This window comes from Empidonax traillii, unplaced genomic scaffold, assembly GCF_003031625.1.
Source record: "Empidonax traillii isolate 1590-97213 ecotype Southwest subspecies unplaced genomic scaffold, ASM303162v1 scaffold63:size2014119, whole genome shotgun sequence".
Lineage (NCBI taxonomy): Eukaryota > Metazoa > Chordata > Aves > Passeriformes > Tyrannidae > Empidonax > Empidonax traillii.
The window spans coordinates 251717-279262 of NW_020955256.1; the positions used below are offsets into that span (position 1 = coordinate 251717).

The 27546-nt window shown below is 40.4% G+C and overlaps 1 protein-coding gene across 1 annotated transcript in view; it reads right to left on the reverse strand.

Moving 5' to 3' along the window:
• Positions 1-27546, reverse strand: part of AGPAT4 (1-acylglycerol-3-phosphate O-acyltransferase 4) — a 72760-nt gene that overhangs the window by 7227 nt on the left and 37987 nt on the right. Inside the window, exons 3-8 of the mRNA XM_027880021.1 lie at positions 25727-25896; positions 16990-17151; positions 14651-14804; positions 8998-9100; positions 6856-6931; positions 1482-1680 (exon numbers count right to left, since the gene is read on the reverse strand). Coding sequence (XP_027735822.1) covers positions 1482-1680; positions 6856-6931; positions 8998-9100; positions 14651-14804; positions 16990-17151; positions 25727-25896 — 864 coding nt within the window. The remainder of the gene's footprint in view (positions 1-1481; positions 1681-6855; positions 6932-8997; positions 9101-14650; positions 14805-16989; positions 17152-25726; positions 25897-27546) is intronic.

Genomic DNA, 27546 nt, shown 5'->3' on the forward strand with positions numbered 1-27546 from the left:
AGGGCGGCACTACTTGTGACTTTCAACAAGGAAGGTGGGTGAAAGAAGATGCTTCTAAGTTGTAGTCACTGCTCCAAGAAATTCTTACACAATTTACACAAAGCATTCTCAGGGTTAACAATCACCAACAATTTCTCCAGGTGAGGACAAGAGCACAGGATTCCCTTCTTTGTTCCTTTACCTTTCTTCCTGCCCATCTACCAACCATTATTTTGGACCTAATCTTTGCTCTTGTTTTCCTTCCTCTGGCTCAAAGCATCACGAAGTACATTTGCTGTCTGCCTGCACACACAAATTCTTCCTCCTCCATTTATCTTTATAAGAAGCCTTAACAGTAGCTGAACGCAGTGTTTGTTTCTGTGGGCACTTTATGAAAAAGAATATTGTGTGCCTACCACGTCAAGCTCTTCACAATGGGCACAAAGACACTAGTTGGTTAATCTTGATCAAACTAGAATGGGACCTGCTCAAGATTCAGACCTCTAAGGATGCTAAGAAATACTGTGCATTAGGAACAGTTTCCTAGGTAGAGAGCAAAGATGCACTTCTGAAACAAGAAAATGCTCCACATTTTTCTATTTCCTCTGTGTTGCTATTCTTTTTAATCCAACTCTAATATCTCTGCATCCACTTCACTAACAGCCAGAAGGACTGTGAAGTTCAGTTTCTTTTTCAAAGGGCATTTTTAAGGCACACAGAAGTTAAGGTGATAAAACCATAAATACATGTGATGTCAATGCAATCATAAAAAGTATTTGCTTTATAAATGTATGGCTTATTATAGAAGGGAACTTACTCTTCACACAAGCATCCAATCGTAGACACTCAGCTATGATGTATTTTGCCAAACTGATCTGGTTCTTGCTTCCATGAAGGACACTAAATGACAACTCCCTCCCTTTCTGTGGGCCAGCTCTTTGTTTTGCTTTCCTTCCTCCCCTTAAATAACATACTAATTTAAACACAAACCCAGGCAGTTCAGAACTACCACAAGAACTGTAGGAATTACCTGTGATAGTCTATGCTCTGTGCTACAGAAGTCAGAGAAGAGGGTCACAACAGGCTGTGCTTAAATCACGAGTTCATGGATTACCAGTGCATGACACAGACTATGATTAGACAAAAAAATTCTCAATAGAATAAATTATCCTTAAGCCTTTCTTCTAGGCATTCAAAGTACAACCCAGCAAAGCACAACACAAGAAAAGAAAGCCTTTTGTAGGCAACCCACTGAGAAGTCACTGTTTTGATTTCTACAGAAACAGAAAATTTTGTAGGCAGCTCTTATAGAAAATAATACAACTATACAAAAATAAACAAACAAAGAATCTTTTCAACCTATTCCAAGTTAAAGTGGATATAATATCAACCACCCGACAGATGGGCTGTTAACTTCACAAGTCATCTTTATATTTAGCAACCCTCAATAAATCGTATCTGAAAGCTACCCTGTAAGTAATCTTTTTGTTCAGAAAACTTACCTATTATAATGACAAATGCAAAACTAGCCAGTGTCAGTGATGATCCACTGTTGATCATGTTGATGAGCAGCTTGAACAAGGGATATAGCAGCAATAAGGCCCAGAAAAGCCAGTTCAAAAGTGTCCATGGTCGATGGGGTGGCACTATAGGGACTGCTGGGTAGGTTCCTGTTCGGTAATACTCTTCCTGGAATGCATCCTAGTAGAACAAAGGAGAGCAACAATTACATCCCCATCTGCCAACAAAACTAGCCACTTCTGACTTTGATGTTCCACCTGCTGCAGGCTTGTAACCACAGGGGAAGATCAAAGACCAAATGATGGCTGGAAAGCTTGTACTTTGAAGTCAATGAATACAGAGTCAAAAGAAAAAAAAAAAGGAAAAAGGAAAAAAAAAAAAGGAAAGAGCACACACTGATGTGTACATACTTTCTTTCTCCTGCAGATAGCAGCCTGATAAATGGCATACCTGGAGAGTATAACAAGCCCAGTAAAACAAGATGGGTGATGGATGTACACTCCTGCAGCAATACTGAACCTCCTGCAAGAGCCAATGCCACTGCCCAAATACTGCTGGTAAGCTACATACTCAGCAGCAGATTCTCTGTTCCCTAACGTTTTCTCCAATACTGCACTGCTCTAAAACAGCACCCACCAACCGGTCAGAAAAGGTGACCAGACACCATCTTGTCCCATACTCTGAAGAACACCACCCCATCTCCCACCTGCTTTGTCCCACAGATGCAGTCTTGTTCACCTCATTCCCATGAAGCTTGTGGAAGGAAGTTTGGGTGCTGAAACTCTCTACAGGCAGTTGAGTATGCAGTTTACAATCTCTCACTGGTTTTGACCAAAGGACTCTCCCTTTTTGTATAATATGAGGAAGATAATGGAGTGGGGGCTATTTTTCTTCTGTTCTGCAGTGTGTGTTTTTTAAAGCACAGAAGACTTAGAACTCAGTACCTTCCTGTAGAGCCCATGGGGTGAACAGCATTGCTGTCAGCGATCTGATCAACCAAAGATATCAAAAGCAGGTGGGGTAAAAAACCCTTCCCACTTGTTCAAAAGCAAAGATTAATAATCCGTGTAATCACATAAAACTGGTTAATTAATGAAGTCAGCTTTAGACTGACATAAAAAGGAATCTTAGTTTTGCCAGAATGAAGTATTATACTTCTTCAAAGAACAGATTTTTGGTTTCCAAAAATTCCAGCAAAGCCAAGATTGTCCTAATCAACACGAGAAGTTTATTTCTACTATGCTATGATTTTACACTTACATTCCAGCTGACATAAATAATTCTTTATTTATTTAATAGCAACTTGAGCAATTACAAGCTGCTACCATTTTATCTATTTTAAAGGGAAGATTCAGCTTTTAAGAGATTACACAGTAATTACATAGTGTACTCTCTTTACTGAGATGAGAAAACTTACGATTTTTTTTTTACTCATGCAAGCTAGACTGTACTGCGATCACTATGGCCAATTAATCAGCCATCTTCAAGAGAATACACAGGGTATGAAGTTTTCTTTACAGTGCCTTGAGGACTTTGGTTTATAACTGCTTTAACAACACAGAGCTACTAATCATCAGTAAATTGAATTCTACTATATACAATTAGGTTCCCAAACACCAGTATTACCCAGGAAAATGAAGAGTTCCTGACTGTTATTGGTATTGCCATTAGAGGGCCTGTTTCTACAGAGAGCAGGACAGGCTCACTTAAAACGAACCCAGGAGTGTGTCCTTTCTTGGCTCTGCACAGCATTAGGGGCAGCAAAACCACTGGCCACATCGCAGAAAGGTTTGAGACGATGGAAAACATATACAACAGGCAAAACAGTGTCAAAGCCAACACCTCCACTATGCATTTCACACCACTGTGAGGGAAGAGCTCTTGAGTTAAGATTCCTTATGCTCAAATATATTCACTTTCCTTGCAAAAGACATCTCTGGGTTAATCTGTTTCCTAAGCTTTTGCAAGAGTGCCTATGGTACCCATCAACATCTTAAGTCAGCCTTTAAGCACATAATGTACCTCATAATTTCCTTAAATCACCTCACCTACATTAAGCTCCTTTCATTTCCCCGCATATAGACCTTGTTTCCAGTTTGTAATCAATCCCATCCACTCAAGTATCATTTTCAGACATGGAAACGTGCTCCCTCTATCGGCCCCACCAAATTTAAGTTACTTCAGACAATGTGGGGGTAATGCAGGGAACATCCATCAGAAGCTAACTAGATTCTTCCTCCCAGGAGGTCTGACGACAGAGGTATGCCGCTGCCTTTTCATGAGGAAGCCCACAAAGAATGAGTATCCAAAAATATACTCTTTGTTCCCAAACACTGGAGTTCTGTACACTTGCCCTCTTCAGTTATGCTTTGCTAATTCCCTAGGGCATTTCAGCATATATTTTCATGCCCTGTTTTCCATGCTTCTCTTACAAGTGAGAAAAGTTAGAAGCTTGTTTTCTTTTTAATGGAAATTAAGATTCTCAAGCAGATCTTCTATTTCAGGCACTGAGGGTGTAAGGAGGTAAAAAAAGAAAACAAACATGCTGGCTGAGCTGTGACTATTACACAGTACCTCTTCAGACCAGGCACTAAGATCCTAAACCCAGCCCTTGTTAAAGTCAAAGGCAGCCTCTCTAGCAATGGGAGTTTAAAAAAATAAAAGAAATAAGAGAAAATGGCAATGTGCCGCACAAATTGGACCTCCGTAATAATTTGGCATTAACTGATGCAGTGTTAGACATATGCCAAAGGACAAAATCCACCTCAGGTGAGGAAGAAGCACAAGGACACAGTGCTTACTGTAAGCCTGGAAAAGGAAGGAGAACAGTGTTTTGTTTAGAAGAGCACAGTGCCACTGTTTATCTGGCAAGACTCTGCTTACTGCATTTGCAGCAGTGGTTAAACAAAAAAATGAAGTACTAAGTAGCAAGAACATAAACGTGCCAGATTCCCAGAGAGAAGTATCTCTGACAGAGGGGCATGTAAGTGAGATCAGGCAATGACATAAAAAACCCCACCATAACCTTATCTAGAAGACTCTCACTACTTATGTCAACTTAATTAAAAAAAAAAAGTCATAATCCTCCATGTCCACTAATTACTGATTATTACTCATTCCAACCGCTCTGCAGTCCTGATCAGCAGTGCATGGTGATCACATAATGCACAGGCCTTGACCTCAGTACATGTGGCACTCCCCAGTCACTAGATCATGCTACTACAGCATAATTCAGCACACTGTACATAAGTCTTGAGAAAGTACTGCAAAGTTATAAAACTCACTGAGAATAAGCAAAGGCACACGTAACCATAATGCATGATAAAATAGGGGCTCTGCTTTCCAGTTGCGTGCACACCTTGCCTTGTTTTGAAACAGAAAGTGAAGTGCTACAACCAAAATAGACAAAGAAGGGGATGAGTGCGTATCTTGAAATTAATTACTGCCCTTTGAATGCAGATTTGTTACATTTTATCATAAACATTTACTGACTCTGAAGACAATCTGAAACAGAACTCATTTTTGGAAACAGCACCTGAGCAGCTGCTTGTTATCTGACCTAAAAGCCAATTATCTTTTTTTTAAATGCAGGACAGAAAGGTGAAACAAAACTGCATTTTTACCCTGAAGGTGGGATTTCATCATCTCAAAGTTGTCCCTGCTCTACATTCTGCCAGTCTGATTTTACAAAGTCATGGGCTTCAGTAAACCAGGAATGACTGCAATGAAATAACAGTTTCACTAATGTAAAACAGCTTGAGAAATGTGTCACCCTCAGAAAAAAATTAAAACCATCCCCAAACAAAAACCCACCTCTAATGAATAATAATAAAAAAAAGCTACATAACCAAAAAGGTTTTAAAGGAAAAGAAAACTAAATACACATTCCTTCCCTCCTATTCTTAACAAGAAACTACAGATTTAACCAACCAGCAAAACTGCCATTAAGAACAGATAGGAAGGATGTTATGTTATACCATATCATATAATAGTGTATAGGATAGGTGTACACTTTTATTTGCATTAGAAGTAACAGAGTGTTCACCAAAGACTGAATAACAGAACAAACTTGAAGTGAATTACTGCAAACTAAGTAATAAGGGATTCAGGACAACAATTACCATATTCTCATTTATGTTCTTGTCTTATAAACGTCTAAATGGTTCTCGGGAACGTGAAAAAGGGCTACAAATTCATAGTAGCAGAAAGTGGACTTCTGCAATTTTCAGCGAAAGGACCATTTGCATAGATATCCCCCTAGAACGAGTACGAGCCTGTGGGAAACATCCTGCTGCTCTGCAGAGGTGCTGGAGGTTGTGTCTCAATTAGGTGGTACTGGCACAAATTACAAGAAGGGGGATCAGAGGCAAAGGGGTGGTCCCAAGACACATTTACTTTTCTCATTCCGGTAAGCAAGCTGCTTAGAGGGGCTATGAATTAAAACAGAAACAGTCACGGCATGAAACTAAGAAAGACTAGGGCACAGTCAATACAGAAATGCTAACATGGTGTCCTGGGTAGAACACGACAAATGGCGCAGCAGAATTTTGCTGTCCCAGTGAGAAGAAACCAGAGCTATATTCTATCACTTCTAAATCCAAAGCATTACTGCATTCCAGTCTGAATACATAACTTTGATCAATGTATTGAAGCAAACTGAGCTGCCAGGCCCTCATGCCATGCATACCTATGACTCCCACTGATTGAAATGGGAATGCTGGGTGTATTCAAAAAGCACATCCCCAAACATTATCTCCTGTATTCATAAAAACAAAGCCCAGAAGAAACAGATTCTGAAAGACCGAAGGATGTATATGAAAGCATTTGGAAATAAGAAAAAAACTCCACCAGCCACCTACAAATACACAGTCATTATTATTCTCTCCTCATCATATTTAATTAGGAATCTTAAATGCATGCCTTCTACACACACACTGTGAAAGCAAATTATCAGCCTGTCCTATTAATATTGGATGTTTGCCTTGGTAAGGGGACAGAAATTCTAATACACTAAAAATATCTCATTTAGCGCACAAAACACTTCTTGATTAAGAAGGTGCCTTTTAGGGGAAGGAACACAAGACAGAAGATGATTCTGATTTTTGTATTCTTACGCAACTTTTGTAAAGAAGAGTTTTAAAACTACTCTTTTACAAAGACTTGTTTAGCTTTCTTCCTGTTGCTCTTTATAAAGACAATCATGAGTGGTAGCACAACATCAGTCTGTATGTGCAGAAACATCCCCTCTAAGCCTCCAAATTAGGACCACTACACATGGACACTGTAAAGGTCTACTGGCATTATAAATAACTGAGCGATAGGGCTCACAAGTGCTGTCTAGACAAAAAAACTAACCTTTTCTTGATATAGTTTGTGGAGCCAGGTAGAACATTCCTGCTCATCTTCTGGGACTTCCTCTAGTGGAATCCGCCTGCCAATGGTAAACAAGAGAAATTCAAGAATATTAAATCTTTGGCTCCCACGAACAGCACTGGCATTATACAGACAGATTATCCATCTGACAGGAGACTTGCTGCATTTTTCTCCTTTTTTTAACTTGTGGTAACAACTCCAAGATCAGCAAAGTATAGTTTGCTTCTAGAGCCACCTTCAATTCTTAGATATACGTGAAATTCAGAAATTTAGATTTCTGAAACAGTCATGCATCATGTTTGAGCTCACTAGAGCAATTTTCTAGATAAAGGTTTTCAATTATCTGTTTCCAAACAAAGGTTTTTGAATTAATGAATTTCTTACCCCACCTATGAAGTTGAAGGCTGTACTTAATCAGCTAGGCAATATAGTGAAAAAACAAACTATTCTTCTTATACCTATGGCAAAGTTCTCTAGTGTTTCTCCGTCAACATTTCCAATTCTTTTAATTTTTGTTATGTGAAGCAAAATGCCTCCTATTACTAAAAATATTCTCTCTCGACAAAACAAAGTTTTCATCTCATCATATGAATTTTGGTCAATAACCCTGTGACAGAAAAGAATCTCTTACCATCCTCATTTAAGTACGCCAATGGCAATATTTAATAATTTTACATTTTCAATGTAGCATACATTTTAATCAATATCCATTAAGGGCAGCATCAAATTAACTTCCCTTAGCACAAGAGAAGCACATCTCACAGTTGGGACACTCCTGTTTGCAGTTAGTAAATTAACAGGTGTGACACTACTGGTTTGTTCCTTTAGTTAAAAAGGTATTAAGGTGACAAACATTGGAAGCCAATGCAATTTAATATGGCCATCCAAATTTTGCAGAATTCCATTTAGTACAATACCTACGGCACTTTGATTGCCAAATATGGAGGATTTTGAAGAAAATCCCTGACAGTCCCCAGCTAACTGCCAGAAAATATTTAGCCCTGAGGCTTACCCTGCTGCAAGAGTTTTTCAAGAAGCTCAAAAGGACAGAAGGGTAAATAGTTACCCTGAGTCTTGAAAAGCAATTTCCATACTCTGCCAGAATGACTTGCAGCAGGCTGGAATGGTGTAAACGGAGACACAGGAAGAGGAGATGCCCCTGTGCTCTGTTGGAGAAATGGCCCACAGAGGTAGGGCCAGCTGCTCCTCCCTGAACACTAGCCAGCCAGGCTGTGTACACCAAACACAAGGACAACTAGGTTAAGCTAGCAGGTGGGAAGAGGTACCAAGAGAAAGTTTCTCTTTACTCTTGAGCAAAAGCAGTTCTGAAGAAAATATTTCTTCAAACAGCCAGAAAAGGGGAGGTAAAAAGAAAAGGTCACCCTATTCCAAGATAAACCAATTGGATTAGCCCACTATAGCTCTAAAGGGGTTATGATGAACTCCTGGTCACTTGTGGTGTCACTTTTAGGCTCCTATGCAGCAATGCTAAACTATCACATGTCCTGAGTGCCTGTAGTGTGGGTGCTGCTGGTGGAACCTCAGTTGGGAATCAGCTCATTCCCACTAAGATTATGGGAAGCCATTGGGGTGTTCAGCACTTACAGAAACATTACTGAAAAGGAATCCAAGTAGTGTTTTTTTCATTAAACAACCCCTTGGTAGGGAGGGAGCAGCAGTCAAATACATCAAAACTACACTACCAAACAGAGATAAGAACAGTCTTCAGCCTGGGCTCCACCAGAGCTGGAACTCCTGTGCCAGAGACAGGTATAATGCAACTCCTTCTGAACACTAAGAGGATGTTTGGTATTCTGGCCAAGGGATTGAAAAGAGGCCCCACTGCTGCTCCTGAACCAATAAACAGACAGGCAAATGAATAAAAAAACAACAAACAAAAAGTACTGTAGACATTTATGGGTTCCTCACGCATTTACAGTCGCAGAACTTTACAAGAAACCTTTCCCATCCAATAGGGATGGGAAGATCTGAAGCTCTGTGAAGCCAGGTTGATAGAGATTTGCTTTCCATTACTTACTTGAAAACATTCCGTTATTTGTCCAAGTGTGACTGCAAGTACACACTCCAGTAGGCTAAAAAGGAATTAAACTATGGATTACTTGCCTTACATACAAATCTGCATGATATTTTTTTCCATTTAGAACTCCCAGCAATGTTGGATTTTCATTATTTCTAAAATTGAGGGTAGAATCGTAGACTGCAGAAACTACAAAAAGAGAAACAGGTTATGTGATTACCATAGTAACACAATGGAAATAAGTCATTATCTCTCAGACAAAGAGAATATTCAAATAGCACCACAGTTTGAGCTGTCACCAAGGTAAAAATGACAATGGAACATTCAGTATGCAGGATTTAAGAAGCCAAATAACCAGTGACCCTTTCAGGAACTGCACCAGTAGAATGAAAAGGCCAGCTCTCCACCCTTGCCTCTTTCCCCATCAGGTGCAGAATGACGGGCATACAGTTACAGTTTCTGACAGACTGTACCGAGGACTTCCTAGGATTCAATGGTCGAAAAACTGTTGCCTTTCTTGATTCACTGTGAATGATTCAACTACCCCCCTAAATGTAAGGAAACAACCAGGCAAATACACACTTTATAAACAATGAACAATATACAACCTTTGACTAAGATCAGGTAAAGTGTGTGTGTGTGTGTGTGTGTGAGAGACATCCTACAGCAGGAGGGCTTATTGCAACTATAAATTGCTAGGGTCAAAACCAACCCCCTCTTCATGTCCCTTATTTGATAACTCAGGCAGTTGCTACAGGGTAAAGGCAGAGACAGAATGACAGACCACATCTTGTGTGAGCTGGGCTGCTGCTATGAAGACATGCAAATGTGAGGTGTATAACACTCAAGTTCCACTGAACAAAACTCCAGCCAAACTTTCAGTGCTGAGAAAACTGTTTCTGCAGTTCAGGACTGAGCAGTAACAGCAAAAGCATTTGCAAAGACCAATCACAGATAAACCAGATAGCATTAAGACAACATTAACAAGCAGTTTCCAAAGAAAAAACGTTCACTGTCAAACCACATACACTGTTTCAAAAAAGTTTGTCTGAACACATGCTTAAAGACACCTTTTTCCTGATGTCACAAAATTACCAGAGAACAATTTGTTTTCCTGAAACTAAAATATGTTGTGCATCATGGTATGAGTTCTAAGATAAATGACAGCAAAAAAACTTCCCTTTTTTTGTCACATAAGTGACTAAAAAGCATTTCAGCTGTAGCTTGCTGTATTTTAAGTTTCCTGCTCCAGAGTTTTGCAATAACGAATAAAAACCCATGTCATGAACCTTTACTGTGAGAGGTCTTGACCCACCTAAGAAAGACTTTTACTACATAGCACAGATTTGCTCTTGGTTTTGAAACCTCTCTAGTTATGAGAGATAAATACGGCTTGGTCACAGCATTCAGCTCCCACAAACTCACCACATCATTTGTTACTGCAAAACAGAATTCAAAGTACACAACAGCTTCAGCACTGAAAGAAAATCCTGAATGCAAAGGCCAAACCCTTGTCACTGCACACAGACTGTACCCCGCACTAACAACTCCATTTTTTACCTACTACAGTCAGGTTCTTAGCCCAAACTCGAAACTGCAACACATAAGCCAAAACCTACTTCTAGCACACTACTCTCCCTGTACAATACAAGTAGGAAATTACTTTTTTTTTCTTCAATAAATTATCTGCCTCCATTTTTAAGCTTCTTAACATAGAAGGATTTTACTAATCTACTCTAATTTACTAATCCAATGTAATTGAATGAAAACAAGAGCTCAGTTTGGTTTATACAGGGTAAGCTTCTTAGTTTATTCTTTAATACCATTATTCTAACAACAATAGGGATGCAATAAAGCAAAGTATGATACACACAACACTTGTCCTTTCATTTTCTGGAAGATATCTCCTTCTGAGGTTTTATACGAATTGGGTTTTTGTTCAGACAAATTGGAAGATGGTTCTCCTGTTCTGAAAAAAACTTCTTCAGAGTTGGACAGGAACATCTTTATATGCTGACAGCATTACAGAGTTTTCCTTTTCTCCAGGGAAAAAAAAAAAAAAAAGAAATACTATTCCAGTTTGCAGCTGGTCTGTAGTTTCATATTCAGTCCAGTCCCTTTTAATAACACACTGAAACCTTTTGGTGCAAAGCAGTGACAAACCCAAGACAACGACAGCATATGCAGGAGTAAAGAGACCTCGGTTATATCCAGATATAACAGAAGATAACTAAAAACTTCAACTTCTTCATTCTGTAAGTGTAGGAAAAGAATAACAATAGAAGTTTTAAAAAAAAAAATACTGCATGAAATTAAAATTTGCCAGAAAGCTTCCACAGCCAAAGCACCACCAGTATGCTGTGTGACACACTGGAACTGGTTATCATTAAATGTGGATTTTGAAAACACATAATTAGAAATGGACATCTCATGACTTTCTCATCCAAAAGCTGAAGAGTCCAGAAATTTCACTTTCTAAAATAATTTTAAAAAATCCCTCTATACTATCTTGAAAACACTGCAACAACTGTCTCAGTCTCAGGCTAATATAGGTAGCATCAAATGAAGTTTTGCTTTCATATTGAATTCTATGAGAACACCACTCTTGCATTTCCTCTAGGACAGCACTTCCCAGTGTGCACCACTGGAGGAAAAGGTGCACAACACAACTTGGGCTTATCTACAGTCCATCTTGAGGCACATTTTTAAATACAAGTCTTCACTAAATAAAAACAGCTGAAAGGAACTGCCTGATATACAGCCAGACAATAAAAGCAACAGTTAAATATATATTTTGCAGTATTTATGACATTTATTTTTACCATAAATAATGTATGAGATTTTTAGAAACAGATCTGTGTTTTCATTTGCTTCCATGAACAATACAGGTAGCAAAAAGTGATTTATTAAGACAGCAAATAGCTTCTAGAAATTAAGTTCTTGGGGACTGTGTCTTTACTACCACACTGGTAGAGACAGTCACTAACAAAATTATCAGAACAAGTTAAAAAAATATTAAAAGCACTTTAAAAATCAAATTGTGTGCAGAGGTCTGAACTTGTGAAAGTAAATCTCTGAGAAGAATTTCATTATCACTTATGAAAGAAATGAATTAGGAGGGAAGGTTCTTTACTTGTTCTCTCATGTGAAAGATATTTTTATCCAAATATATCTGCTTATGCTGACAGAAAGGCATCACTGCTATGGAGGCAGCTTCTCATGTATGTACATTGTGTAAACTCCTGAAGGTAAGTTTTCAAAACAGATGGACTTACCAGACTGATGCCACACATGTCTATTTCTAACTACTGCAGAAGTGCTTCAGAACTACTTCCAGAAGGACTGCACCAGGGAGCATTAAGAGCTGATACAAAGTTTTGAAGAGGACCAACCTGTGATCACTGCTACTATCAGTGAATTTCCTCTACAGACAGAAAGAACACCATCTGTCCATGCTATAGTACTACAGACTCCAAAAAGCTGAATCACACCCTTGTCAGAAAGGAGTGAAAAAAACCACAGAGGCTCTGAACTGGTCCAAAACCTGTGGCTTGACTTTCCTGCTACGTGGTACTGCAGCTCCAGACAGGGCTACCACCCCTTACAGGAGAGCTGAAAGTGCATTAGCCTAAATAGCAGGGCCCAAAATGGAGTCAGGCAGCTCAGCACCAGTGCCTCATTTTCAAAGATGCACAGGGATACCCCACTGCAGATTTGACCTAACTTCTAGATAGAACTTACATTTCTAGATTATGGACTGTCAAAACAGACTCCCATCACATTCTCTATTCAAAAAACTTGCATGGATTTCCTTGTTACCTGTACATAACGTTACAATAAGTTCTAAAAATAAGACATTGTTTAAAAAGGCTTTTCAAATGCTCGTCACATGTAACCCTTGTCTCTACAGGAGAGAAACATATAATAACCCAGACGATAACCCTAGTATCTCCCTCTCATTGCAAAAAGTGACAAGGCAAGTAAAGCAACATATCCTGGAGAACCTGCAGCACTGAGGGTCATCAAACCCTCAGAGGTTTGCTGGTTGGGTTTTCAAGCTCGACAGTTTTTGCTGAAACTGTATATGAGAAGCTTTGGCTTTGTGCTTCTCCCTGAACTCTCACAGGGAAACACTACCTTCTTCGTGGCTTTACACTGCTTCATCTAGCAAGTCACAGCCTCTGGAGTGAGGTGATGACACACACTCCCTTAAGTATAAAAGTAATCTGGCAATCTCAGCTTTATTTTTCTGAAGGTATTTCAAATATTTAGGATCCTAGTAAGTGCTACTGCAGTGTAGTGCATGAACACCCAAAAGTTTTTATAAATGTCACTTGGGTTCCCTAAAATTGTTTCCTTTTGAAACGCCTTCCCATAAATCAGCTATTTGTTCACAACCGTGCTGTATTTCACTTGTACTACATAGAGCACTGAAAAGAACAAAATCACCACCAAAACAACCTGTCCCTGACTCCCAGCTCAGGGCATTAGAGGTCACAGAGTTTTGACTCATCCCTTCTTCAATGCCTCAAGTCTACCACCTCCCTGCCTTCAGCCAAACAGCCACTCTTATTCAAAATGCAAGGTTAAACTGTGCCCTTAAGGGGGTTGCAGGATGCTTCACATAACTTATCTCTTCTTCATGTATCAAAAAAGATCCAAGCTATGCTATCCATTTTGGGGATGGAAAGTTGTGGGTGCCTGGTAAGCTACAACAGTGATATGATCTACCTGACTCACATGAGGATATGTAGAAGAAGTATGACAGACAGCAAAACAGCTGACTGCAAAGTTTTTTTTACAGCAACTATCCCAGATACGCCACATAAAAACATGTCTTCAAAGACAAAAGGAGTTTTGACATTAGCTTCAGTCAAGCTAGAACATTTTCTTCTAAACCCATAACCACTTTGTCTTTCTTACACAGCAGCCTTTTAACAATACATAAAACTCTACCAACCCCCAAAAATACTGTAACACTGTGGCTACTTAGCACTGTCTTTCCTTTGCCCATGAAGTCCACAGCAGAAAACTCTGATAGATAGTATTAGTCAAAAAAAAAAAATCACTTCAAAGGCAATGTGTGCAATATTCTTACTGATGTCATCTTAAAGTTGGCAAATGCAAGTAACCAGACATAACTAGGGGGGTAGGGAGTTAAGAACAACATTAACAAAGAAAAACTTACTCATGTTCTGTAATGCAGAAATAATTTGTTTAAAAATTTCAGCTACATGTATCTTCAGTCAAGGTCTACTCCCCTTCCTCAGCTCCACAAAGAAACTCTAAAGAGCAAATCTATACAGGAATTTAAAGCAGAATATTTTTTTTTTAAATTTAAAAACTATGTCATTTGAGGCAGGTATTTACCACAAGAAAATATTTTACAACACATTGCCTCAGATTCTCCACTGATGCATTTGCTTCATTTAGAATAGAATAGCTTAGTGAATACTAAGAAATACTATTCTTTGGCAATAGGTACAAAACACACAACTTGAGATTTCCCAATACAGAGTAACAGTAACAGAAAAATACCAAAAATAATCATAATAATAAAAAAAATCCAAGTTGCTCCAGGAATTTATTAGTAAAATCATAGGGTAGTGGAAAAAAAGTCAGAAAGGATCCCAGGGCTTTTCTGCTAGGACCCACCCTAGAGGAAAAAGAAAAGCATGGCAAACTGACAGCAGATAGGTGAAATAACCATTTAGCATTGCTCCCTGTGACTTTCCTTACCTACATTTCTCAAACACTGCACGGTGACAGCAAATCCTTTCGTTCGTGGCAGTAGGTGATACTTGAGCTTGGGCAGACCTTTGGCTTCGGCTACCTGCATGCTAATCTGGTGCTTCTGTTCTGTGAACCTTGTGCCCTCGCAATGAATCAGGAACTAAAAACAAGAGAGAACTCCAGTTAGACAGAAGCTCAGGTCTTCTACATCTGACTGAGCAGAGGTGTCTTCAATGCCCACCAGCACAGCCCAAGTTAACACTGCTAGCAGGAACAGTTGTAGCCACACACACATTTAGGTAATTTATTTGACAGAAGCAAAAAATTCGAAACAAACACACAAACAAACAACAAAAAAGTCAAAACCAAACACTCATCCAACTTGCCATCCTGTGTTTGAACTTCAGCCTTTAGGCTTAAACATCTGCTCTGCTACTTGCTATCAGAATTACTTGATTTCTCTAAATGAGTCACTCAGTCTCTACACTCAAAATATACTCCTGTTGCAAATGTTTCACTGCTGGTGAAGTGTTCAGGTGTCATGGTATCTAAATCTTGGTAAGTGTCTAAACTAAAGACATTTCTAGGAAATGCTTCAGTGCCCAGCTTGCACCCCCTGACTCCAAACCCCTGTCTTTCACTTACGGCACCAGGACACTGACAATTACACACAGCAACTCTGATGCCAAGGACAGAGCTGGCAATAGGTGTAAGGCAGCAGATGCAGGACAACTGAAAGCCCCATGCCCTTAAGAACTATACAGTGGAAGTGCTCAGACATGAACAATTACAATCTTGCCACTGGCAGGCAGGGGAGAGCACACAGATCTTTGGAGATTTATCACTTGCTTATCTGCTTTCTGCCAAGCCTGAATGCAAACTAACACATCAGAGAGCATTGCCAAATCACACAAGCTAAGTCCTCATAACCCATAGCAAAAACAAAGCCAACAAAGACAGAGGTTGAAGAAAACTAGCCAAGTAGACAGCTTCAGCTCTAGCTCATCCAAGAGCACTTTTTCTCATGTATCACAAGCATAATGTTAAACAGCTAGACGAAACATACAGAAACTGATGAGAAAATCTTTCTAGTTCACTTCCCATGCTTTGCCTGTCTACCTTCCAAGGAGCTATTGATGTGCCTTTTGACACGTCATCATACAAAGGCAAATTAACACTCCACACGTAATAACCCCAGGTGTACATCAGCAACTATCTCCTGTATGGAGGTACAGCTCCTTCTTAGTAATCTCTCTACAGCAGTATCTACAGGATAGTGGTGGCTTGTGCTCACTGATTAGAGTTGAACTGTCTAGGTGCATAGAAAGGCATTCAACACCTTTTAAAAGTCACAGAGAACAGGCAAACCTCCGTGAGAGAAACAAACTAAAATCCAAGAATGGGCATTCTACTACACAGTCCTCTGCCTGGAAGTCATTTAAACATTATTGAAGCACAGCTTAGCACTTGTTTAAATCAATGACAATTAAAAAAAAAAAAAGTTTGTTTCAGAGAATGAGACATCGTACATCTTAATAAAGAAAGTGCTTCGTAAGCAATAGGTTCTGTAGGCTCTGGTGAGGCTGCTTAATATACCATTTCTTTAACTGAATTGCTCTCTTGTCATCACTAGCTCATGAAAACTATGATTTTTCTGATTACTAAGAGAAAAAATTCAAAGACTTTTCATTCTCAAAGCAGGAAACACCAAATAGGGTCAATACTAAAAAATTACAGTAATGCAAAAAGTAACACTTTCCTGTTACTGAAAAGTGACACCAATCCTCTCTCCCTGTAACACAGTCCATGGCCCCAGTGGGCCATGTCTCTGACCAGATACTTATCTGTGGCTTCCACTTCTACTGGGCCACGTCTGACCAAGCACGTTCACAGGAAAGGCAAAATCACACGGAAGGGGAAAACACTAGTAGGAACTCTGCAATCTAAGGCAAGAGGGGATCTTAGGTAAAGAATACAGCCGATGTGTTTCAAAACAACATCATCACATGCATCTGTTACACTGCCATGAACTCTGACATCTACCCCTATCCAGGCTCCTGTATTTAGAGGACCACAAGATTTACTGAATGAATCACAGTGCAGGTATTTTTGCAGTGACATCTATAGGGCTCCATACTACAGAGGAAGAAAACAGGCAAGACAGACTATTACGCGGGAAATTCCAGAGAAAATTCAATTCTTCGAGAATACTCTCCTGATACTGCCAGGAAGTTCATGAACCAAAGTTCTCAGAAGCAACCTGGTGAATATCACATATCATCTGTGCCCTTCAATCCTGCCAAGCACTACAGCACCTCACACCCCACTCGTTAGTCATCACTCACCCAAAAGTTTTCAGGGTAGTCCCGGAGACTCAGCAACTTCTGTATGACTGTTTTCCGATCTTCCTCCCACTTGCGCTTGCAGAAGACTATCTCTAGGAAATACCACATCCAGCCAATGATAGGCATGTAGGAGAGCTCCTTCTTTGCGAGCACTTTGGAACTCTGCAAGACAGAATTAAAGCCAGTAGAACAGAGTTAAACCACTTAAAAGTTCACTGTGGGTCTGATACATGCACAGTTAGACACTCATATCTTGGTTCCTATTGACCAGTTCCAGTTTTAACACCAGTGTAAAAACAAAAACAAAGAAAAATAAATTTTTCTCATTTGACAGAATAGTCAAATGTAGTATCAGGTATCTGCATGGAAGACTTCCAGAATTAAACATATACGTGGATGTGTTTGTCTATCCTACCCAAATGCTGAAACAAAACAGAAGCCAAATTCCTTCAAACACTGAGATCCATGCAAAAGACCCAAATCATATCAACAGAAATTCTTAATTCAGGTAGACCCTGGATAGTGGTAACTCAAGCAGAGTCACAGAGCCATTGCTGTACAACATGCTGACGCTTGCACACATGGTTTACCAATGGAAGAATAAGACTACTTGATTTGTGTTCAGGTTTGTTCATGAAAGGGCAGAAATACATACAGTAGTGAATTTCTCTTCAAAGTATGCTTCTGGAGTAGGAAAAAAACAAAAGGCACTTTTTCTGTCTCACAGGTGTGACAGACACTGAAGTGATTGGTCCAGACACTCCACAGGAAGTCTATGATTTATCAAGCATTCAACAAGTTCAGAAAGTCAAATCTTCCTCCAGAATTTAACTCTGTTATAATCTCAGACTGACATCCCTTTAGGCAGGAAAACTGATTCCAGTTGCTCCTTTCCTGTTTTCCAAGCCAGCCAGCCTTGGTGAGCTGTCCCATGTTTCATTTGGTTATTTAATTAACAAAATGGCACATATATGTGCTGTGTGTATGAAGAAATTGTTGCTTCAGTACCTCCTGAAAAACAGTGGCATTTCCCTAGAGGGCAAATGGAGTAATTACAGCCCAGTTTCTAACCACGACATCATTATAAGTTAGCCCATCAAAATGCTCTGCAGATGGATTCCAGGACATGGCATTTGACTACAAGAAATTACTTCTTGGTAGAAGTTACCATCAAGAGAAAATATTTACTTTTCATTTTTTTTGGTCACTGTTGTTCGTTTGGTTGCTAGGGGAAGAGACCTGACCTGATTCTTTATCTCAGCTCATTTCTTTCATCTGCTCTCCTTCCTTCGGAAGGAGAATACCTTAAATAATTAAGCTATCTAAAAGCTCATAAGACTGGAAGGCAAGTGCACATCACACAGCTTCGCAAGCAATTGTCACATAGAAGCAGAATAGAAAACTGCAGACAATTCCACTTCTAAGCATGCAGGAACCATTTCTGTCAAATGATTTAATGCTCTGCAACGAAGTGCTCCTTCTTGAGCATTTGAGACTTTCTATATTTCAGTGATAGGCTCAGATCAGGGCTCCAAACCCAGCTCTCCCGCGAGGAGCAGTTGTAGTATTCAGCACAGTTTTAGTCATTTCAATTTCAAGCCATGTTTTACCTTAGTCCGTACTACAGGGCAGCAGCAACACTGAGCTCAGCCTTCTCTTCCAGCTCCCCAAACTGGGCACAGAGAAACAGGTTACTACAACACTCCTTAGCTCTGTTTTGTTTCCTACGCTATTGTTTTTCCTTTTCTCAGTTACTCTTAATACAAGTAATTTTCTTATTTTCAAAATAAATGTAGATAGTTCTAGCATACAGCTTTAAATGCCTCCAAACAGTGTTTTTGTTGTAGGTCATGCACAGTATAGCTTCCATTCATAAGAACCAAGACCAATTCACATGCTCTTCTGCTTCTCTCCACCGTAAATGTCTGAGGAAGACAGCCAAGACAAGGTTTTGCTCAAGAAACCCCAAGAGATGTGAACTGTTTTTAGTGGAGCAGGGAGGACTAAAACCTTTGGGAACTACTGTCTGCCTCAGCCACAACCCCGCACAAGCCACTACATGAGGCCAACAGCGAGAAAAAACCCCAATATGCTCTTCAAGTTTATGTAGAATAAGTACTCAGTATCATAAGGAATACCATAAACTAACCTAGGTGTGCTCTGTATAGAATGTGCCAGGCCTCCAGAGCACAGTCAGAAAGAATCCAATAGCCCGCCCTCCCACATTTTAAAATGCAGGAATTCTAGTCCAAAAAGCTAACTAAGTATTTCACCATACCTATTTAATGTTTTGCATATTTTAAGAAGTGTACAAGTTACACAGGAGGCACACGGGAGAAGTTGCTACTGCTTTTTTCTCCCCTCTCCCCCCGTGGAATCAAGAAACGATACTGTAAGCTAAGGTGTTACGTGGCAGAGGTATAACCACAAAAGCAGAACAGATGTCTGAATTCTTCCCCAGGGTATGTTCTTATTCATTTACTCTGCCAATGCATTTTTAAAATTTAAAAGTGCTCTTCTAGACACGTGTGAGTACGACTCCTTAGATACACATAAAAGGAACCTAAGTCACCTCACACTGTATTGTGCACCCATCTCTCTTAGGAGTAGAAAGAAGACTAATGACAGAACTAACTAGAAAAAGGAAATTCCTCAGCGCATTATACTGGCAAGATTGCTCTCGAGTGGGAGGAATACATTAGGCCTCCCCTCAGGAGTTACCATCTCTTTTACAATAACTGGAGCTACAGTCTGTTCTGTTTCAGACATTTACCTGTGCACAGCTCCTGTGTAAATACCTGAGGGAAAAAATGCAACTCTGGTTGACTTCAGCACTAACCTCTTCTTTACCGTTTGGTAAAATATACGAGTTACCTCTAACCTTCAAATTCAGCTTGTTCAACAGAATAAAATGCATTAAAAAGTGCGGATTTATTCCATGTAAGCTGCCTTCTTGAAGTAAGTCAAGCATTTTCAGTACTTCAGAACTGTGTAATTTAAACAGATATGTAATGAAATTACTGCTGGACAGGGACAACTTATCTACAGTATTAAAATTTTAAAGCAGGTTAATTTATTTTGGCCAAGTTTGTTCAGATGGAAATACGTATGAAGTTCCACTATGTGAATGACTGTAGCAACATGACAAAAAAGTATTTTTACAAGCTTATTTTAAAAGCATTTGCCCAGCTATGCTGTCAAAGAAAGAAAATCTTGATTCTGTATGCCCAGCCTCGGTTATTCAACACCTCTTGATCAAGAGCACAACAAACAGCAAGAAATAACTGCGCAAGCTGAGAGTGTCCAAAGAATTTGTTCCACAGTTTCAAAACAAGTTTACTGTAGCTGCAAACCATTAGCAGCAGCAATTTGCCTCATAAGTTCTCTGCTCTCCAGGCTACCCTCAGCACTGATATACTCTTGATGATTCCCGCTGCTCTATTTTTGAAATACAGCACTCGTTCATCTTATACTCCTGGGGCATCGAGATGGAAAGATACGTTTCTTTAGTCCCTCCCTGGATATAGTACTGAGGTGCAGTCTCATCAGTGCTGAGTACAGGACAACAATCACTTCCTGGTCCTGCTGGTGACACTATTTTCGATTCAAGCCAGGATGCTACTGGCCTTCTTGGCCACCTGGGCACACTGCTGGCTCATGTTCTGCCACTGGCAACCAGCACCCTCAAGTCCTTTTTTGCAGGGCAGCTTTCCAGCCACTCTCCCTACTGCCTGTAGTGCTGCATGGGGTTGTTGTGACCCAAGGGCAGAACTTGTCACTTGGTCCTACTGAATCCCATACAGTTGGCCTTGGCCCAGTGATCTAGCCTGTCCAGATCCCTCTGCAGAGCCTTCCTACCCTCCAGGAGATCACCATTCCCAGCCATCTTGGCACTGTCTGCAAACTGGCCGAGGATTTGCTTGATCCTCTCATCCAGATCTTGGAGAAAGATACTAAGCAGGACTGGTGCCAAAATTGAGCCCTGGGGAACACCACTAGTGATCTGCTGCCAGCTGGACTTAATTCCATTCACCACCACTCCGTGAGCCCAGTCGTCCAGCCAATTTGTTACCCAGCAAAGACTGAACCTGTCCACACCACAATCAGTTGCTCCAGCAGGGCCTCTTCCCTAGTGGACTCTTTCACCAGCTCCATTAGGAAGTTGTATTTCACATACTCTAGGAACCTCCTAGACTGCTTTCTCTCTGCTGTGTTGTATTTCCAGCAGACATCTGGTAAGTTGAAGTCTCCCAGAAGAACAAAGGCTACCGACTTCTTACGACTTCTCTCAGCTGCTTATAAAACATTTCTTCTGCCTCTTCTTCACAGGTTGGGTGGTCTGTAACAGACTCCCAACAGGATATCTGCCTTGCTGGCTTTCCTCTGCTCCTTACCCAGAAACACATGACCCTTTCATCACCATTGTCCAGTTCTAGACAGTTAAAACACTCCCTAACATACAGGGTTATCCTACCACCTCTCCTTCCTTGCCTATTCCTTCTGAAGACCTGATAGCCATCCACCACAGCATTCCACTTGTGCAAGTCATCCCACTGTGTTTCCGTGAGTGCAACAGTGTCACAGTTTTCAAGCCGCACTATGGCTTCCAACTCCTTGTTTGTTGCCTGTGCCATGTGCATTGCTGTAGATGCACTTCAGCTGGGCTATTGATCCCGGCACTTTTTCTGGGGGAGAATTCCAATGTGACCATTCTCAGGCACTTCCACGGTTTCTTACATATCAACAAATTTTGGCTTTTGCTGCTGCATGGATCTCCATGCCCTACCCCCACAGACCTATCAGACCAAAGAACCTCACTAGCACACCACCTCTCAAACACCAGCAGCGACTCTCAGCCCTATCCCCTTCCCCCTTCATATCTAGTTTAAAATCTATTAATACTTTAAAATGCACAAACTACTGTGCTCACACACCTATCAGTCCCATACAGTAACCTACAAAAGTCTCTCCTCACATCTATATTTAAGGCCATGATTAGTTTTTCCAACAGCACGATTCAAAATACACAAATAAAATTTGCATTTCCTGACATAAAGAACAGATAGTTAAGGTTAAAATTTATTATATGTGCTTAGTGATTTTTTAAGGAGAAATATGGCCTCTTTTGGACATGCAAACATTTTGATGCAACATGAGCCCCTCAGAATAATGTTTATGTTTTGCTGAGACAGAAACACTAACATTAACAACCTGAAACACCAGAGACACCACAAGATAAACAGATAAACCAGCACGTTTAGCCTTAAAGCACAGGCAGTTTTTGCCAATATTAATGTCTTCATCACAGAAAAAGCGTTATTAAATTACTAGAAAAGCTATTTATCGCTGCTTAATCAGGTCAAGCAGTGAAGCAGTCAATCCAGGCAGGGAGCATATTAAAGTGCTTTTGGTATAAATCCTGACTAACACCTCCCTCCTCAGAATATGCCTCTTTCCTGAGTTTTGTTTCTGATGTACAGTGGGTCAGTTTTCAGTGGGATGGTTAGAACCACACTTGGAAGAAACTAAATGTTTTTAATGTGTTTAAATAGTGGTACAGTAATCTAGGTTGTCCACCACTAAGATAAATCTGAGGACTGTAATGTCACAGGCAGGAAATGGGAAGGGCACAGCGGAGAGAGACCTGTCACCAAGTCCATGCTTCTATTTACGGAACAGAGCAAAACACAGACACCAGAGTTAGCATCTCCCCCCCCCCCCAGCCACCACACCAGCATGGGGTAGAAAAGCAGAACATTCACAACACAACCATCACAGTCACCCTGGCTCAGGATCACAGTAACAGCCCTGTCTCTTATTAGGAAACACTGGTGTGGACAAAGCTGTGTCCTGTTGGGCTATGCTGTTTCCAACTCTACAGAAAGCCAAGCTGGCAGCCCAGCTCCTCCTTCCCTTACAGCTTGTTGCAGCCACCTCTGTGTCACATGGAGGCAGGATTCAGCCATCCCTGGACATCTATGCTGCCCATGGCAGCATGATGCTGACTTGGCATCAAAGCCCCCTACATACCCCTCCTCCTGGACACAACACTGAGCTCTGGCAGCACAGAGAGGTGGAAATGTGGCCGATGAGTGCCAAGGAATGAAAACAAAACCCAAAGAACCCTTCACAAAAAAACCCACAACTTGAATACAGATGTGATTGACTGTTTGAGCCCAATGCAGGTTTTCCTGAAACCCCTGTTGCTTCTAGTTTTCATGAAGTTTGCTTCCTTCTTCAATTTTCCAACAATGAAAAAAATCATGTAAGGTTTGATACGCCCCAGTTATACATCCATAAACTAGCAAGATAATCTCAATAACTTGTAAGAGTAAATGCAAGCATAGAACTGCTTCTTCATGGGGTTTTCTCATTCTTCACTACAAATGAACAGGTCTCTGGCTCTCACTCAGCATTGTCAACCTAGCACCTCCTAGAATTTTCCACGGGTGCTTCAAAAATATCATAAAGAAAAAAGAAAAAGTAAAATAAATGTTAGAATTGTCATTCTTTCTGCTTCCTCATCTCCATGCACACTTCTCAAATTCTTAGCACCTTATTTGGTTCTTTTTGCTAAACCTTCTTCCAGACACAATAAAAAAAACCTTCACAAAAGCAGATATCCTCATGCCATACAAGTACAAGATTTGAGTCCTAGTAAGAACACTCAGGTTCCCAAACCTAAAAACAACAGGCAAGAGACTCCTACTCCACACCCCAAAACCAGCAAAAAAATCCCCTAAACAAACGCTGATAAAAACAAAGCCACATTGAGAGAGCTTTATAAACCTGTTGAGATTAAGGCAATTTGGCTGTAAGGAGAAAGCCAGTACCGGAGAAGAGACACAATGGACGGAGCAGAAAAATGCACAGACTGAATGCTGCAAGTAAGACTAGGAGGGGCAGTTTTCATATCGCAGTTAAAACCTAAAAGGGAAAGGGACTTTTTTTTTTCTTTTGGGGACAGAAGGTGCAAGAGATGTTTAAGGATGTTTAATACTGTTTTCAGATAAACAAAAACAATGCCCTGGTTTTGACTGGAATAGAGTTAATTTTCTTCCCAGTAGCTGTGTTTTGGATTTAGAATGAGAATAATGTTGGTAACTGGATGTTTTAGTTGTTGCTAAGCAGTGTTTACACTACATCAAGGACTCTTCAGCTTCTCACACCACTCTGTGAGGGAGTGGGTTGGGGAACAAAAGAAGCTGTGAAGAGATGCAGGCAGGACAGCTGATCCATACTAGCCAAAGGAATATTTCATACCATATAATGTCATGCTCAGTATATAAATTAGGGGGAAAGTTGGCTGGGGGCTGCTGCTTGACAGCTGGAGGGTGGTGAACAACTCCGTTGTGCATCATTTGTTTTGAATATTCTCTTTTACCATCGTCATTATTTTTGTCCCTTCCTTTACTGTCCAATTAAACTCTATCTCAACCCACAGATTTTATCCCCAAATTCTGTCCCCCATCCTACAGGGAGCAGGGAGTGAGCAAGCAACTGTGGTGTTTAGCTGCCTGGATGGTTAAACCACAAGAACTAAGCAAAAATTTACAACATTTAATGGTTTCATTTAATAGAAGTTCAGGCTGTAAATTGCTGAAAGTTTGAACACATGCATGTGACACTGTTAAGAGCACTGCCATTATCTGTCAGGGTTGCAGGGTACAGCTGGATGTTACAACAAAGCCATTCTGTCTGTCTGCCTGCTGCAGTCAAGCACAACTAGTTCCAACTCCTTCAGCTCTAAGCTGTCTTCATCTTCTCCCTCTCCCCCCTCCCCAGGCATCTCTTGTTTCTTCATCGGATTAGTTAAGGCAGAAAAGAGAGAGAAAGGGTATCTGAAACATGCCAAAACAGAACAGAGAAGCACCAGAACAGATTCAGGAGGCAGCAAGTGCAAGATTCCCTTTTCAGCAGCAGTGGACATGAGACCAGCTGAGTAAGGTTGGTAGATACCTAAACTTTGAAGAGAAACTTAATGGAGTCTACAATTATACATCATTAAAATAAACCCTCATTGGCTCACAAAGTTGCTGAGCCACAAAGCACTGGAGGTTGGAACACCTTAGACATCTCACTGGACACTTGCCTTTTTCCTCTAACGCCTTTTCCTAAACATCTGCCCTCAACATCATGGTTCCTAACTGCGGTGCCACACTATGCTCTGAAGCTTCACATACTGGAAACTGATGTAAGGCACAAAGTCAAACCAACTTACATTCCCCATCCCTGCATATTCATCTACCCCTGCACTGCCCCAAGCCAAGTACCAGTATAACAATACAGACAATACAATGAGGAAAACTGATTGTGGTAGCATTTTCCTTTTTTTTTTTTTTCTTAACCTGGCTTAAGATGAACCTCAGCTGGTTGCCCCAACAGGGAAATCAACTGCTTTGTTGAGTAAAGACACATATGCAAATAAGAGCACATGGAAACTACTTCTTCCTGGAACAGTTTCTGGGAAGCAAAACCATAGTATATTACTCAAGACTGAAACAGATTTTTAAACCAAAAGAAAAAAAAAAGAAAAAACAATCAACATATATCAGTTCCTTAGAGAAACCTAAGATTAGCACAAACACAAACCAAGTAATAACTAATAATTCTGGACAGCAGTGGGTGAAATTCAAGCACAGATCTGTTAGCATTCAAAAACACAAATAATTTATTTTGGGTGTTTTTTTCCACATCCAAGAAGAAGTAATTTATTTTAAATGCCAAATAAACTCACCCCCAAGACGCCAAATCTCTCACAAAAGTTCCATCCACAGAGAAAGTCAATTTCGAAGTTGTGATTAAGGATTACAATGGCATTCTCCTTCCCATATTTGTCGTAACTCTCTGGATCAGTGTAGAGGGTGCAATCGGTGCCTGACCACCATTCCAGCAACATCACCATCTCTGAAATAAAAAACAAGAAATAAATGAATGTACATAGTATATACAAAGCCAAAAGTTAGTATAATGTTGAAAACATCAGTCACCTCAACAGCACATGGCAATGAAATGGCTGTAATGAAGAACATCTAATGAGGACTGTTTAAAACACAGCTACCTTTACAAGCTGAAGAGTGGTTTCTCAGCAGTAACCTAGTTACAATCATATCCATTTCATTTGGTTATCCCATTAGCAAGCACTAGCTTGTATTGTAGGCTTTGTATTTGTTTTGCTTGGAACTGTAAGTCTGACCACAAGATTTATAAATCAAGCCTTTCTATTTGGAGAAATCTTTCTGGTCTGGGGCACAGGAAGTTGAAGCGAGTCAGTAAAGCCAAGAAGCTCGGAGAGCTCTATCTCCACGGAGATGGAAAAAGGAAAACTAAAAGCAATAGCTCTCTTCAAGCAACTCATGTCTTGAGCTGGGGGTAACATGAGGGTACCACGCAACTAAATGAGAGCTGTCTGTCAAGACTGCAAAAGAGTTAAGTGACACATTTGTTTCCTCTCAAAGCTATCACAAAAGTTCTGAACCAAAGCAGAGGTCTAATGCGAGGGGTTATTCTTTGGTAAGTGAAACGTATCTCCTTCTCAGAGCAGAGCTGTGCCGTATGAATGCCTCTGCTGAAAGAATGAGACACCCATGATTCTTTCCTGGCTCAAGACAAGCTGAAAGCACCACACATCCTCATTCACTTCAAGAAAGATCAAAAGCAGGTCAGTCTTGGAAACACTTCCCAATTCCTTTCAATTTAGGTCCCTTACTGGTGACCAAAAACAGAAAACAGCAAGGAACAAGTCATCTACATTTTCAGTCACGAGGAGCAAAATTAACTGTCTGAAGCTCTTGGACAACATTAATGACATGAATGAATTTTAGCTAAGTGTTACAGCCAGACTAACAGAAAATCTTTATTCAAATAACATTACCTTAATACGATAAAAACATGTTTATGGTACAGATTAATGACTCACTTGTCAGTCCATCTGTTTGTTTCTAACCAGGGCAGGTAACTACTACCACAGCAGGAGTACAGATTACTCAATGCATGCTATTAGGCATCAAAACAATAGTCACAGATGCAGGGGAGATCCAAACTGCCATATGCTAACTGAGCAATGGCAGATTTCACTGGCTGGAAACTAATTTCCCACTAAAGCCAAAGATGTTCACATTGCAGTGAGACAGCTTGTCTTGGGTTACACAAAGACTCTCATATCCACCTTTTTTCTCTTTTCTCCAAATAAGTCTATTAATTTAGACTCTGGGGAGGGCTTAAGATAAGTGGTACTCTCCTAGAAGAAGAATGTATCCACCAGTGTGAAAAGACTGGAAGGCTGATGACTCAGAGGGCGTGCACACGTGCCACCTCATTTGTGCCCTTACACAAATGACTCATCTGCGATAATTCCCCTTGGGGAGACATCAGGACAATTCACTCAAATGGCCTGAAGATATTCATCTCTGCTGATGGCCATAATGGATCCATCTGTGTTTAGAAGGTGTCAAAGATTCCTGAAATGCCCCGCAATCCAGTATTAATCATCAAGAGGAGAACTCACCAGAGACATTCCCACCTACCCTGAGCCCAACAGAAGACCATAGGGACTTC